Source organism: Leucopleurus acutus (assembly GCF_964270905.1).
Source record: "Leucopleurus acutus genome assembly, chromosome: 12".
Classification (NCBI taxonomy): Eukaryota; Metazoa; Chordata; class Mammalia; order Artiodactyla; family Delphinidae; genus Leucopleurus; species Leucopleurus acutus.
Window position 1 is genome coordinate 52,441,503 of NC_139154.1, and position 14,257 is coordinate 52,455,759.

At 36.2% G+C, this 14,257-nt stretch overlaps 1 protein-coding gene across 1 annotated transcript in view; it reads right to left on the bottom strand.

Moving 5' to 3' along the window:
- Positions 1-14,257, bottom strand: part of MEMO1 (mediator of cell motility 1) — a 135,606-nt gene that overhangs the window by 18,683 nt on the left and 102,666 nt on the right. The window contains exon 6 of the mRNA XM_082852078.1: positions 1,818-1,960. Coding sequence (XP_082708204.1) covers positions 1,818-1,960 — 143 coding nt within the window. The remainder of the gene's footprint in view (positions 1-1,817; positions 1,961-14,257) is intronic.

A 14,257-nucleotide genomic window follows, 5' to 3' on the forward strand; every position in this document is an offset into this window, starting at 1 on the left:
GCAATATTAAAACATCTACTCATGTTTTATGTGGATTTATGCTGTGGTTGTACGTGCTGCCAAACTTGAGGGAGGGCCCTGAAGAACACTATCAGGGGAGTGAATTATTCAAATCATAAAAGTGATTTTAAATGATTCATAAGAGCCTTAATTAAAAGTGAAGAGGGAGGGAACACATGCTTCAGGAGCTTTTAATTTCTAAAACATGCTTTATTATCAACATAAATTCATAACACTAAGTAAAATAGCCTTTTTTTCAATAATGATACTCCCTAGTTTTATTACTAAACTTCAAAGTTCCCAAGAAAAGAATTCTTTCAAGCATCTACCTACTCAGATCTAAGTAATATACTTATATCCATAAAAAATAACTTCTGCCAAAGGTAGCAAACCAACTAGCAAATAGAATTCATTATTAAAGAACCCTGAGAGCCTCTTAATGAGTTTGACAAGGTAGCAGAGCTACATGCATACCCTAATCCAGGGCTTCCAACCTGAGCACTATCAACATTTAGGGCAGGATAATGCTTTGATGTGGGGGGCTGTCCTGTGCATTGTAGGATGTTTATTTAACAGCTTTCCTGGACTCTACTCCTTAGATGCCAATAGCATCCCCACCTCCTTCCCCACCCCAGCTGTGATGACCAAAAATGTCTCTAGGCATTTCCAAATGTCTCTAGGCATTTCCAAATGTCTCCTGGGGGGACAGTCAGCCCCAGCTGAGAAATCTGTGCCTTAAACAGAAATACTTATCTAGACCATTAGGGAGGATGGTTCTCTTGAACCGAAATCTCAAGGCCATGCATAGTGCAGCATGAGGTAAGAGAAGAAGAAACCAGCCTATCCAGGCCTGATAAATGTTGAATAAACTCCAGCAATCAATGATAAGACATGTAAAAGCCAGGGCTCCCTATATCTCATTAAGGATGTTTTTCTGGCCATTCTGTATCTGAAAATTTATGGTGTTGTGCCTTATGTCTTTACTATAATCAAAGAAATAACTAAAGAATGAACAGATAATGGCATCCTTAAACCATTAAAATAAATGAGTCAAAGAGATGTCCTAAAAGGAATAGGATTCAGAAATATTCTACAACAGTAATGGATAAATGAGAACAAATTGTATCCAAAGAATTCAAAACACAAAATTTACTAAACAAGGCATCCATAAATGTCTCACTTCCTTTATGATCTATTCACTGTGAAGCTTCCTTATTCTTTTAATTCACAATAATAACAAAAATCTCTTAGGAGTCCTTACTCTTATGAACCATTACCAATTTAGACCACAGTGCTAATAGCTAACATGTAACAACCATTGGAGGGTAGTTCTAAACTGGCAACTATGGGCAAAAATTAAGCACCAAAGGAAAAAAAAAGAAAGAAGAAAAGACTAATTACAAAAAAGGAAATGTGGAAAAGGACTTGCATAGCACACAGTGCTCTTCTACGGTCTAAAGAACATTTGTTTTATCTACCAAAAATTTAACTTAAGAGAATCTATCACACAACTCTACCTGGAAATGGGGTTAAAAAATCTTAACTCCCACTAACCTAAGTGTCTAAGCAAGGATGCCCTCACAGTGTGAATCCAATTATACCAGTCGCCTTTGGAAATGTATCCATAATCCCCTATTACAATCTCATCCTTTTTAAATGACCAAAAGACTTTTTTATTCACCTTTAAACACTGTTGCTAAAAGTAAAACTTTCCACGGAAAGTGATAAAGAACTGAAAATCAGAGCTTAGAATGAAAAGATACCTTTAACCACAAGTACATAATATCTACCATGAAATGTTAAAATCTAGAACTTACCCCAATGGCAGAAATCAGAAGAAACCACAAAGAGATTACTAGGATCCGCTAGATATTTACTGAAGAGTTTTCCGAATTCCTGTTCTTTTGACTCACTCAGAGCTCCAACCAATACAGGAATAATGGTAAACTCATCCTTATGGCTTAAAGAAAACAGAAAACAGAAAAAAAAAAAAAAAAGTCATTTAAGAAATATAAGAATAAAAATAGTTTTCCAATGTGTTGGCACTAAAAAGTGGAACATTTATTAATAGTGGAATGGATAATATACATAATATTGCTGAATTCTTAAAATCTATAAATTAATGTTTAAAGAAAACCATTTAAAAATATGAGGTACAGAATACTAAAAATATCTATTTAAATTACAGAAATGTACAATACTTCTTTAGGTAAACAAAGCTATTTTACTACTAATAATATCTTCGAATGTAAAAAGAAGCCCATCAAACCATCACCAAGTCAAGTCTTCTCAACTACCCATAAAAACTACAGTCATCTCTGCCCAATGCTTCTGTAATTTTAAAAGAGTATTAAATTCTTCCTCACTTATTTTAATTCTATCCGATTATAAATACCACCATTTCTGGCACTTGTTCTATAAACCTGCCAAGTGAGACCTACAAAACTTATCTTGGCTCCCGTAAGATTCACCAAATGCACCTTACTCCTATACTAATAAACAGATACAGGACAGTCTGAAGATACAACTCAAATTTCACTGGCATCTAGGGTGGACATAGAATTCAAGGAAATAGATATTAATTTCTAGCAACAAGAAAAAGACGCCACGCCCATCCACAATGTTTATGGCATATCCACAAGTCCCTTTTTCACTCTATAGATTGAAAGATTTATGGAAAAGGAACAGAGCAGATTAATTAAGAATAACTGTGACGGGCTACAGAAACAGACCTTTTAAATTTTTCATTGTAGTGAAATTTTGTTTACATATATTCAATATTATTTATATTCTAAAGGATCCCAGATTTGGAATTTTAGAAGCATGAATCATGTTTGTCTGACTTGTTCTAAACAGGACTTTTAAAAAAATCATTGTAATAAATGCTTTTTAATATAATCCGGCACTTAATTGATGTTGGACAAACAGAATTCATAAAAGGGTCTGTAAAAACACTAGGTTTAAGTATTACCAAAATAAATGTTAGCTCAGCTTCATAAAGCTAAATTCAGGGCACCCAAGCGCCTCCCCCAAAAAGGCCCCCTTACCCTTGTCAATTGCGAAATAAACAGATCATACAGATCTCCAATCCCTCTGCAATGCAGGGGCTTCTTGGGCAGAATCTGCATCTATGGAGTAAGAAAAAAAGAGGAAGCTGGCAGAGGAAGCTGCCATGGGATATCTCTTTCTCTGATTCTTACCACTTTGCTTAACAACTGCATGAACGAATAGGGGCTCTTCAGTAAGTTAAGAGTGATTATCATATGAAAGAAAAGAATTTGAGCGCTAGTAAAAATTCAAGAAGATTGTTATGAATTGTTCTAACTTCAAGTACTACCTACATAAATAAATACACTAAGATCATTAAAGAGTCTGCAAGTAATTATGACATAGTAGGGAAGCAGTTATATAGAGTATAAAAAACAAGAAGTCAGAAGAAATGGACTCAAGTACTATCTCTATCACATTCAAATAAATGTTGAGAGCATAGGTAAGTTACCAACCTAAAAATTTATATTATTTGTAAAATGATCATAATTACAATACCCTTTTCATAAAACTGTTATGAGGTAAGGAATACTACAAGAAAAGTACTTTGTCAACAATAGTTGCTTCACTCTGAGCAAACACGTCTCCTTCTCCATAACAGCCACCAAACTATTCAATTAACCTGTCTGAACTATCTACACAGAGGTAAAAGTCTAATACTACTTAGAAATCTAAGCTCTGAATCAAGATTCATCCATCCACCTCTTTGTTATTTCTCTTTTTAAAAAATTGCTTGTTGTTCTCTATCCCCACAAAGCATGACTTAGAGAAAAGAGCATTTGGCCTTGAAATGTAATATTCCTAGGTTTTAGAATCCAAGTTGTGAAGTTGGACTTCCCTAGTGAAGGAGTATAAAATCTCGCCCTCAAATAACAATTATAAAAACTGGATAAAGCTGTCAAAAAAACCAACCATTTTGTGCTTTGGAAATCAACCAAGGGCGAAAAACACAATGAGAAGAGTTTATTCATGAAAAATAAACTGATTTCTTGGGAAGAACAGTGGAAGTCTGGCATCTTACCAGGAACTGACTCTATCTCCCTTCCCTGCTCCACCAACATTATGGTGAAAGCAAGGTGAGATTGCCTGTGAAAACCAGCAGCTTCACCGCTGAAGGAAGCTGACTTTGATTTGGAGTAGAGAGCAGAATACCCACACCCAGCAGGAAACAGAAAATCCTGCAGCTTTTGTTGCCTGAAATTACCATATCATTTGAGGCAAGCCACAAACCTGAGGACTACCTAGAAATCTAACAGGGAGGTCTGGGAAAGGAGAGACCCATATAGGGACTGAATAAATTCATATATTCTGAAGAGATGCCCTGATGGTGACCTGGCTGAACAGGAGGCAGCACATGTGTACAGGGGAGGTCCATAAGGCCCTAAGCTCTCGCCAAATGCCAGGTAATTGGGAGGATGAGAGCAAGCACAAGGGTAGGTGGAGACCTGAGAGACACCAAGCTCTTACACATCCCTGGCTGACTGGAAACCTCCACACACGCACAGGGAGACCAGAGAAGATCCAACAGAAAGCAAAGGAGGCAAACTTGAAAATTTCATATGTGCTCCCCAAAACATACACAATCCAGCAGCAGAGGGTGAAAGGTATACAGGTTCAACATGTTTAAGCACAACCTCCAAACAAACAGTAGCTAAGCACTAAGCAGTGCAGATACAGGGGTGAACTCTAGAAAGCCAGGGTGAAAAATATAAATAAGAATTTTTTAAAAGCTAAGGAGATACATCAGTAGCCAAATACTGTGAGAGAGACAAATTCCACAGAGTCCATGAAAGTTACTTTTAAAAAAATTAACAGGGGCTTCCCTGGTGGCGCAGTGGTTGAGAGTCCGCCTGCCAATGCAGGGGACACGGGTTCGTGCCCTGGTCCGGGAAGATCCCACATGCCGCGGAGCGGCTGGGCCCGTGAGCCATGGCCGCTGAGCCTGTGCGTCCGGAGCCTGTGCTCCGCAACAGGAGAGGCCACAACAGTGAGAGGCCCTCATACCGCAAAAAAAAAAAAAAAAAAAAAAGGTACAAATGAACTTATTTACAAAACAGAAACAGACTCACAGACTTAGAGAACAAACTTATGATTACCAGGGGGGAAGGGCAGAGGGGAGGGATAGCTAGGGAGTTTGGGACTGACACTACACACTGCTATATTTAAAATGGATAACCAACAAGGACCTACTGTATAGCACAGGGAACTCTGCTCAATATTATGTAACAACCTAAATGGGAAAAGTATTTGAAAAAGAATAGATACATGTATATGTATAACTGAATCACTCTGCTGTACACCTGAAACTATCACAACATTGTTAACTGACTATAATATAAAATAAAAAGTTTAAAAAAAAAGAATAAAGTTGCTATAATATACTATTGGGTTGGCTAAAAGGTTCGTTCCGGTTTTTCTGTAAGATCTTATGGAAAAACACAAACAAACTTTTTGGCCAACCCAGAATGTAAAAAGTCCAGTTTCAAGAAAAAAATTGTGAGCCAAAGAAAAAGGAACCTGTGACCCACTCTTGGGCGTAGGGTGGGGGTGGGAGTGGAAGTAGAAGCTGTATCCAAATGGGACCAGATATTAGATTTAGCAGACAAAGATTTTAAAAGTTATTAAAAATATGTTCAAAGAAATAAAGGAAACTATGCTTGATATATACAATATCAAACATACGAGGATGCACACAATGGGAATCCCAGAAAAGTTACAGTAAAAGTATTAGAAAAAAATAATGGCTGAAAACTTTCCAAATTTCATGAAAAACATTAATCTTCAGATCAAAAAAAACTAAACAACCCAAAGTAGATAAGTATAAAGAGATTCCCAACCTAGGTACACCATAATGAAACTGATAAAAATCAAAGACAAAGAGAAAATCTTGAAAGCAGCAAAAAGAAAATGACTCATTACTTACAGGATAGACTTTTCAACAAATGGTACTGGGATAATTGCGTATCCATAGGAAAAAAGTGAACTCAGACCTTTACCTCATACCATACACAAACTGGTTAATAACCACAACTATAATCTAAAACCATAACACATCTAGAACTGGGTTCAGCAAACATCTTTTGAAATGGGCCATACTGTAGGTTTTCTGGGCCATACAATATCTGTAGAAACTACTCAACTGTCACTGTAAAGAGAAAGCAGCCATAGTCATTAGGTAAATGAATGGGTGTGACTATGTTCCGATAAAACATTACAATAACAAGCTGTGGGCCAGATATGGTCTGCAGAACACATTCAAGAAGAGAAAATCTATGTGGCCCTGGATTCAAAAGCAGAATCCATACAAGAAAAAAAAAAAGATAAAAATTCATCAAGAATGTTTGCTCTTCAACAGACACCATTAAGAAAACAAACAGACAAGCCATACAATGGGAGGAAATCTTTGGATATCATATATATGAATAAAAAAACCTGTGTCCAGAATATATAAAATCTTGTAACTCAGTAAAAAGATGAATTATCAAATTAAAACTAGGGCAAAATATATGAATAGGCATTTGACAAAAGAAGATACACGAATGACTAATAATCATATGAAAACGTGCTCAACTTCATAAGTCACTGGAGAGATGCAAATTAACACCACAGTGAGGTTACACTACACATCTATCAGAATGGTTGTAAAAAAAAGACCGACAATAACAGGTACTGGCCAGAATGTGGAGAAACAGAACCCTCATGCATTGTTCCTGGAATATAAAACAGTGTCATCACTTTGAAAAACAGTTTGGCAGTTTCTAGAAGAGTTAAAACACAGACTTATCATATGACTCAGCAATTCCATTTCCAAGTAACTATTCAAGAGAAATGAAAACATGTGTTCACATAAAGACTTGTACAAGAATGTTTATATCATTATTCCTAATAGCCAAAAATGAAAATGATCCAAATGTCCATTAACTGGTGAATGGTTAAACAAAATGTGGCATATTCATACAATGGAATAACTACTTGGCAATAAAAAGAATGAACCATGGGTACATACCGCAACATGGATGAATCTCAAAAACAGTATGCTAAGGGAAAAAGGACAGACACAAAAGACTATATTTTGTATGATTCCATTTATTTAAAATTTCCAAAAACTACAAATCTATAAAGAAAGAAGGTAAATGGTTGCCTGAGGTTGAGAATGGGAGCAAGAATTGCCCTCAAATGGACACAAGGTTTCTTTTTTGGGTGATAAAAATGTTGTTTTAAAACTAGATTGTGAGATGTCTGCACAAATCTATAAATTTACCAGAAATCAGTGAGCTATAATCTTATGTGGATGAATTTTACAAGATATCACTCATATTTCAAACTTCAATAAAACTGTTAAAAAAAGAAGAAAGAAAGAAAATCCATCTTTGCCACTTGCAAACTGTGCTACTTGCACCAGGTTACTTAACCTACCCTAAGCCTCAACTGTCATCAGTAAAAACAGAGTTAATAAAATGTACCTTGCAAAACTCTTGTGAGCACTTTAGTAATGTAGATGAAAGTTTTATCCCTTTTTCTGTCCTATAATTTAACCCGTGCTGCAGAAAATTACTATATCCAAGATGTGTAACAAACGATAATTGAAATCCTAGAACCAATAGTGAAGCACTCTCTTTAAAAACAAACAATATAGGCTTCCGTGGTGGTGCAGTGGTTAAGAATCTGCCTGCCAACTACTGAGCCCACATGCCTCAACCACTGAAGCCAACACGTCTCAACCACTGAAACCCACGCACCTAGAGCCTGTGCCCTGCAACAACAGAGAACTAGAGAAGGCCCGCGCGCAGCAACGAAGACCCAATGCAGCCATAAATAAATAAAAATTTTAAAAAACCAAACAAACAATATTGGGACTTCCCTGGTGGTCCAGTGGCTAAGACTCCGCACTCCCAACGCAGGGTGCCCGGGTTTGATTGCTGGTCAGGGAACTTGATCCCACATGCCGCAACTAAAGATCCCGCATGCCACAACTAAGACCCAGCGCAGCCAAATAAATAAATAAACAAATATTTTTTAAAAAACAATATCACCGTATCACCAATGCTCTTAATGGTACAGAGCACAAAAAGTCTAAATTCTAATGTAAAAATTCTAATATAAAAATGTGAATTTGTAGCTAACATAGTTCTACAGTTAATGCTACAGTTAATAACACTATTGAATATTCGAAACTTGCTAAGAGTAGATCCTAAATGTCCTCATCAGAAGGAAAAAATGTGAACTCTAATATGAATATTCTAAGTGATAAGAAAACAATTTAAATGACAGTGTTTTTACTTAATTAGTGATATATAAGTAACTGAAATCTTAAAATTGATGACATTTTAAACTAGATGAAATACTGTATACAAATAGTTATTTGCTTATTCTTTCTATGGCATTAATCTGAATATTTCTCCCCTGAACAACACTGATGAACATGAGAAATTTCTTTTCTATACAAGTTCCAACTTCCCAAAGATTTTAGAAGCAGTCCAGAGCTACTCAGGTGAGAATTTAAAAAAAAAATCATAGGTACTTCCCTGGTGGCACAGTGGTTAAGACTCCGTGTTCCCAATACAGGGGGCCCGGGTTCGATCCCTGGTTGGGGAACTAGATCCCACATGCATGCTGCAACTAAGAGTCTGCATGCCACAACTAAGGAGCTGGCAAGCCACAACTAAGGAGCCTGCCTGCCGCAACTAAGACCCAGTGCAACCAAATAAATAATAACTAAGCCAGTCAGAAGAAAAATTATTCTTATCCCTAAGGTGCTGAGGCTGTTGCCACAATAATATCACTATATAATTTACTCTCCTCTCCTCTTTTAGACAGAAAATATTCATAGGGAAAAAAGAGGACAAAACATATGTAAATATAAAAAAATCTTTACTCTGATAAAAATAAAATACATCCCAATCTTCTCAAATGTCTTATGCTACCTCTTGCTCATCCTTTTCATGGTCATAGAAACTAAAATTATTCCATTACGACCAACAGAGAATTTGTACTTATTATTCCAGAGATTCTCCATGTTCTATCTATAATTCTAAAAAACGCTCTCTTCCAGATACAGGTAATACTCAAAAGGAAACTTCTATGTTCATGAAAAAGGGAAACTGGGGAAGGGAAAGAAAAGGGAAAAGGGAGAAGGTAAACTAGCTGTCAATGACAACTAAAATTACCATTAAGTCATTATAAATCTTTACTGTTGGATCAGGTAAGTGAATCTAATGAGATTATCAAAACTAATTTCAAAGGTTTTATCTTTCTGAATTTCCATTCCAGTAGGAGTACTTATTAGAAAGGTTTTACAAGAGCAGGCATATTTCAGGTACCAGAGAATCGTACTAAACTCTGTTTTGGAAACTCAACCATTTGAAGCAAGAGTCCTATGATAAATTGGCCCAAGTCTGCTGTCAGAATTATAGAGACATTCTAGTATTTTGAGAGAAACAAGTCAACATTTATTTCCATGCCCTATGCTCTCCTAAAATTACACCCGGGTTTACACCTAAAACTTAACAGCTTTACCATCTCTGATAATTGTATACTCTTAGGCCTTAAACTTATCTTAAAATTATCTTACTCTACCACATAGAAATATTTACCAAGTTTTGCTCATTCTAACCTTTAAATGTCTCCCATAATCTGCTCAGTCTGCTACCCTATCCACCACTATGTTAGTTCAAAGCCCCCGTGATTTCTAAACTATTTCTACCAACCTCTTCCAATTCTAATCCATCCTTCACAGTACCATCACGCCATCAAAGAGTAATACTCTTATAGTCAAGTTCTAATCATCTCCCTCTTTTGCTGAGGAACTTTTACTAGCTCTATGCCAATCATGGAATGAAATACAAATATCTTAAAATGACATTCAATGCCCTTCATAATCCTGTCCCAACCTACTTTCCAACTTTCTAATCTTGGCCCTCTTACTCTACACCTCTACAAAGTTACCTATTCAAATGTCTCCAGTCCCATGTTGGTATCATATATGTGTGAAAAGTCAGATAAGGTATAAGATAACAGGAAGTGGCAGGACCAATATCCAACTAAAAACATTCATATCTGTGAAAAAACTTTTTCTAACTATGCAGGCCAAAAAACATCTACAGACAGACCTCAGTTACTAGTTCAGCCTTCTGTAACTCCTGCAAGCTAAGTCGATTAATTTTCCGTTCTTAAAATAAGCCCTGGGCTTTCTTACTCCTATACTTTGTATTTACAGTACTCCCTTTCCCTCAAAAAATTCTGCCCTATTCTGTGAAAATTATAGCCATCCTCAAAGTCCACTCAAATATCACCTTCTCACAAAGCCTTCTGTGCTCCCCTAACTCAGTTATCACCTACACCCCCCCTTTTCTGTTCCTATAAACTCTTCAATCGCACTTACTACATTTTGAATTATATTACATTTATTTATATAGATATCTCTCCTACTAGACTATATGCTGAGGAAACACAAAATATTTACTTATTTTTTATCACCTGTCATTCCTTGCACAATTAGGCAACTCTACTAATACCGGAAAAATTCAGATTAACCAAAATTTTTAAATTTTGAGAGTAAATGTCATTTTAAAAACAATCAGGGCTTCCCTGGTGGTGCAGTGGTTGAGAGTCCGCCTGCTGATGCAGGGGACACGGGTTCGTGCCCCGGTCCGGGAAGATCCCACATGCCACGGAGCGGCTGGGCCCGTGAGCCATGGCCACTGAGCCTACGTGTGTCTGGAGCCTGTGCTCCGCAACGGGAGAGGCCACAACAGTGAGAGGCCCGAGTACCGCAAAAAAAAAAAAAAAAAAAAAAAAATTAAATATTTACGTCAATAACTAGTAAAACTGAAGGCAGGGGGAATTACGATTATGGGCCAAAATGAGTTTTGTTTACTAGCCTACTTAATTACTCCCCATGAATAAAATACATTATTCTTAATCTGTGATTAACAGCAACATTGGAAAAGGAGTCTCTTGTGTATTCCTGAGAAGGTGACAAAGGTAAAGGAAAAGAAATCCTTTTTCCAACCCAAAATAACAAGTTTTAAATAATAAAATCAGGAACTTCCCTGGTGGTCCAGTGGTTAAGAATCTGCCTTCCAATGCAGGGGAAGCGGGTTTGATCCCTGGTTGGGTAACTAAGATCCTACATGCTGCGGGGCAACTAAACCTGAGGGCCGCACTACTGAGCCCATGTGCTCTGGAGCCTGTGCGCCACATCTAGAGAAGAACCCGCACGCCACTACTAAGACCCAATACAGCCAAATAAATAAATATTTTAAAATAAATAAAATAAATCAGAGCTATAAACTGCCAAAAAGTCCTTCTGAGACAAGGAAAATGATATAGGTCATAAACTCATATCGACATAAAAGAAAGGAAGCACATTAGAGAGGGATAAAAGAATGTAAAATAACATCTTTCGTTTATTTCATTTTATTTTTCTTATTCTTAATTGATCCAACAGATAACAATTGTTCAAAATAATTATAGCAATAATGTGTTTGGTAATTATAGCTTATGAATGATAACAATGTTGTAAGGGACAGGAAGGAGAAATCGGGAATACTCTGTTATAAGATACTTGCACTACATGAATCAGTACAGTGTTACTTGAAAGTACACTTGCATCAGTTGCAAATGTATGTTGCAAACTTTAAAGCAACCACTAAACAAAGTAAAAAGAAGTATAATCAATATACAAAGAGAGGAAGGAAAATGAATTCATATTAAATGCTCAATTAAAACCTGAGCAAGAAGAAAAAGAGGGGAAGACAAAAAAGAAATAAAGAACAAGGGCAATGAACAGAAAATGGTAACAAATATAACAGATATTAATCCAAGTATATCAATAATCTCTTAATAGGTAAATGGATACACTGTGATACACCCATAAAATGGACTATTATTCAACATAAAGAAAAATAAGCTACCAAGCCATAAAAAGACATGAAGGAATCTTGAAAATATATTACCAAGTTAAAGAAGCCAACCTGAAAAGGCTACATACTGCATGATTCCAACTACATGATATTCTAGAAACTGTATGACTATGAAGACAGTAAAAAGATCAGCAGTTACCAGGGGTTGGATGGAGGTAGAGAGGGGGGAGAAGACGAATAGGTAAAGCACAGGGGATTTTTAGGGCAGTAAAACTATTCTACAGGGTACTATAATGGTAGATACATGACATGAGGCACTTTGCAAAACCCATAAACTATATAACACAAAGAGTGAACCCTAATTAAACTATGAACTTCAGTTAATAATCATGTATCAATATTGGTTCATCAATTATCACAAATGTATTATACTAGTATAAGATGTTACAAATAGAAAAAATGTTCAGTTAATAGTAATTAATACCATACAAGGCATCTGACATTCTCACTCAGGGAACTCAAAAATATAATTAATACAAATAAACACAAGAATTACAAGAATTAGGTTTAACAATTTGGATTAAACTATACAAAATCAAGATTTTCTAGATATATATAATGGTATAAGTACTAAGTTACCAAATCCTAACCATGGTGAATTTCTAAGATTGGCTAGAACCTGAAACATAAGATGAAACAGATTTAAATACACGGTACTGTGCTTTCAAGTTGCCCATGTTCCAAAATATTAGTAACAAAAAGCATTATATGGCTAAAAAGATAATAATGATATTTTTACAGTGAACATGAATTTTTTTTTTTTTTTTTTTTGCGGTACGCGGGACTCCCACTGCCGTGGCCTCTCCCGCTGCGGAGCACAGGCTCCGGACGCGCAGGCCCAGCGGCCATGGCTCACGGGCCCAGCCGCTCCATGGCATGTGGGACCCTCCCGGACCGGGGCACGAATCCACGTTCCCTGCATCTGCAGGCGGACTCTCAACCACTGCGCCACCAGGGAAGCCCCAACATGAACATTTTTATAGGGTCATATTTCTCAAACACTTTGAAAGTTACTAAAGAACTCTATTTACTTTGCACATTTTTCTGAACAAAAAAGAAAAGCACTGAAATTAGGGCAAAGGAATTGTTCTATATCTTGACGGTGGTGAATATTTACAACTCTGCATTTATCAATATTCACAGACTTCTATGCCATAAAGAGCATATTTTACAGTATGTAAATTACCTCAGAAATCAATTAAAAATTTAAACTGTAAATAGAGTAAATGGGAATGATAAAGAGAAAGGAATAAAACGGGCGAAAGATAACTGAACAGAGTAAAATGCAAAGAAAAAGAAGAGGTGGGATCATGTTGTTAAGAGTGAAGAGTTTTTTTCAAGATATACGATTTCTACATATCCAAACTTAACTCTCTCAAATGTAATTATATGCAATATTAAAAACTATGAATTTCTGGACTTCCCTGGTGGCGCAGTGGTTGAGAGTCCGCCTGCCGATGCAGGGGACATGGGTTCGTGCCCCGGTCTGGGAAGATCTCACATGCCGCAGAGCGGCTGGGCCCGTGAGCCATGGCCGCTGAGCCTGCGCGTCCGGAGCCTGTGCTCCGCAACGGGAGAGGCCACGACAGTGAGAGGCCCGCGTACCGCAAAAACAAAAACAAAAACAAAAAAATACTATGAATTTCAATCGTAAAGATAATATATGGAAAAAAAGGATCAGAATAAAATACTTAAGATATCATCTCCTATTTACATGTTTTAATTTTCACAAAAACGTGTGTATGTATAAATCTTATACATATATTGTATATACACAAACATATATGCATACATATATGTTAGCATATCTATAATAATTTTTACTGTCAGTAAACACTGGTTGAGGAGAAGCAAAGCGGCTTTCACTGCTCATTTTGTACTTCTTGATGTTGTTTACACTTTTAAACCATGTACATCCATTTTTTAAATGTCAACAGAATTAACTGAGCAAGGGGATTATGGGTCATTTTATGTTTTCTCCTCTATAACCTCTAATGAATATCATTTTTAAATCTGTTTAAAATAAGAAAATTATAAATAATAGATATTTAATTGTTAAACCTGTTTTTATAGTAGTGAAAAATGAGGGAAAAGTTTTAAAATTAAATGATCAATTGAAGTATTACAGAGACATATACTAGAAAGTCCTATGTATACCCAATAAAAAGGAGTTTAAAAAATGACATGGAAATAGGTTCATGATATGAAAAGCAGTTAATAAAAAAAAACTGATCTCATTTTTGGAAAAAATATTTAATAAAAGTATTAAAAATAGATTGTTATTA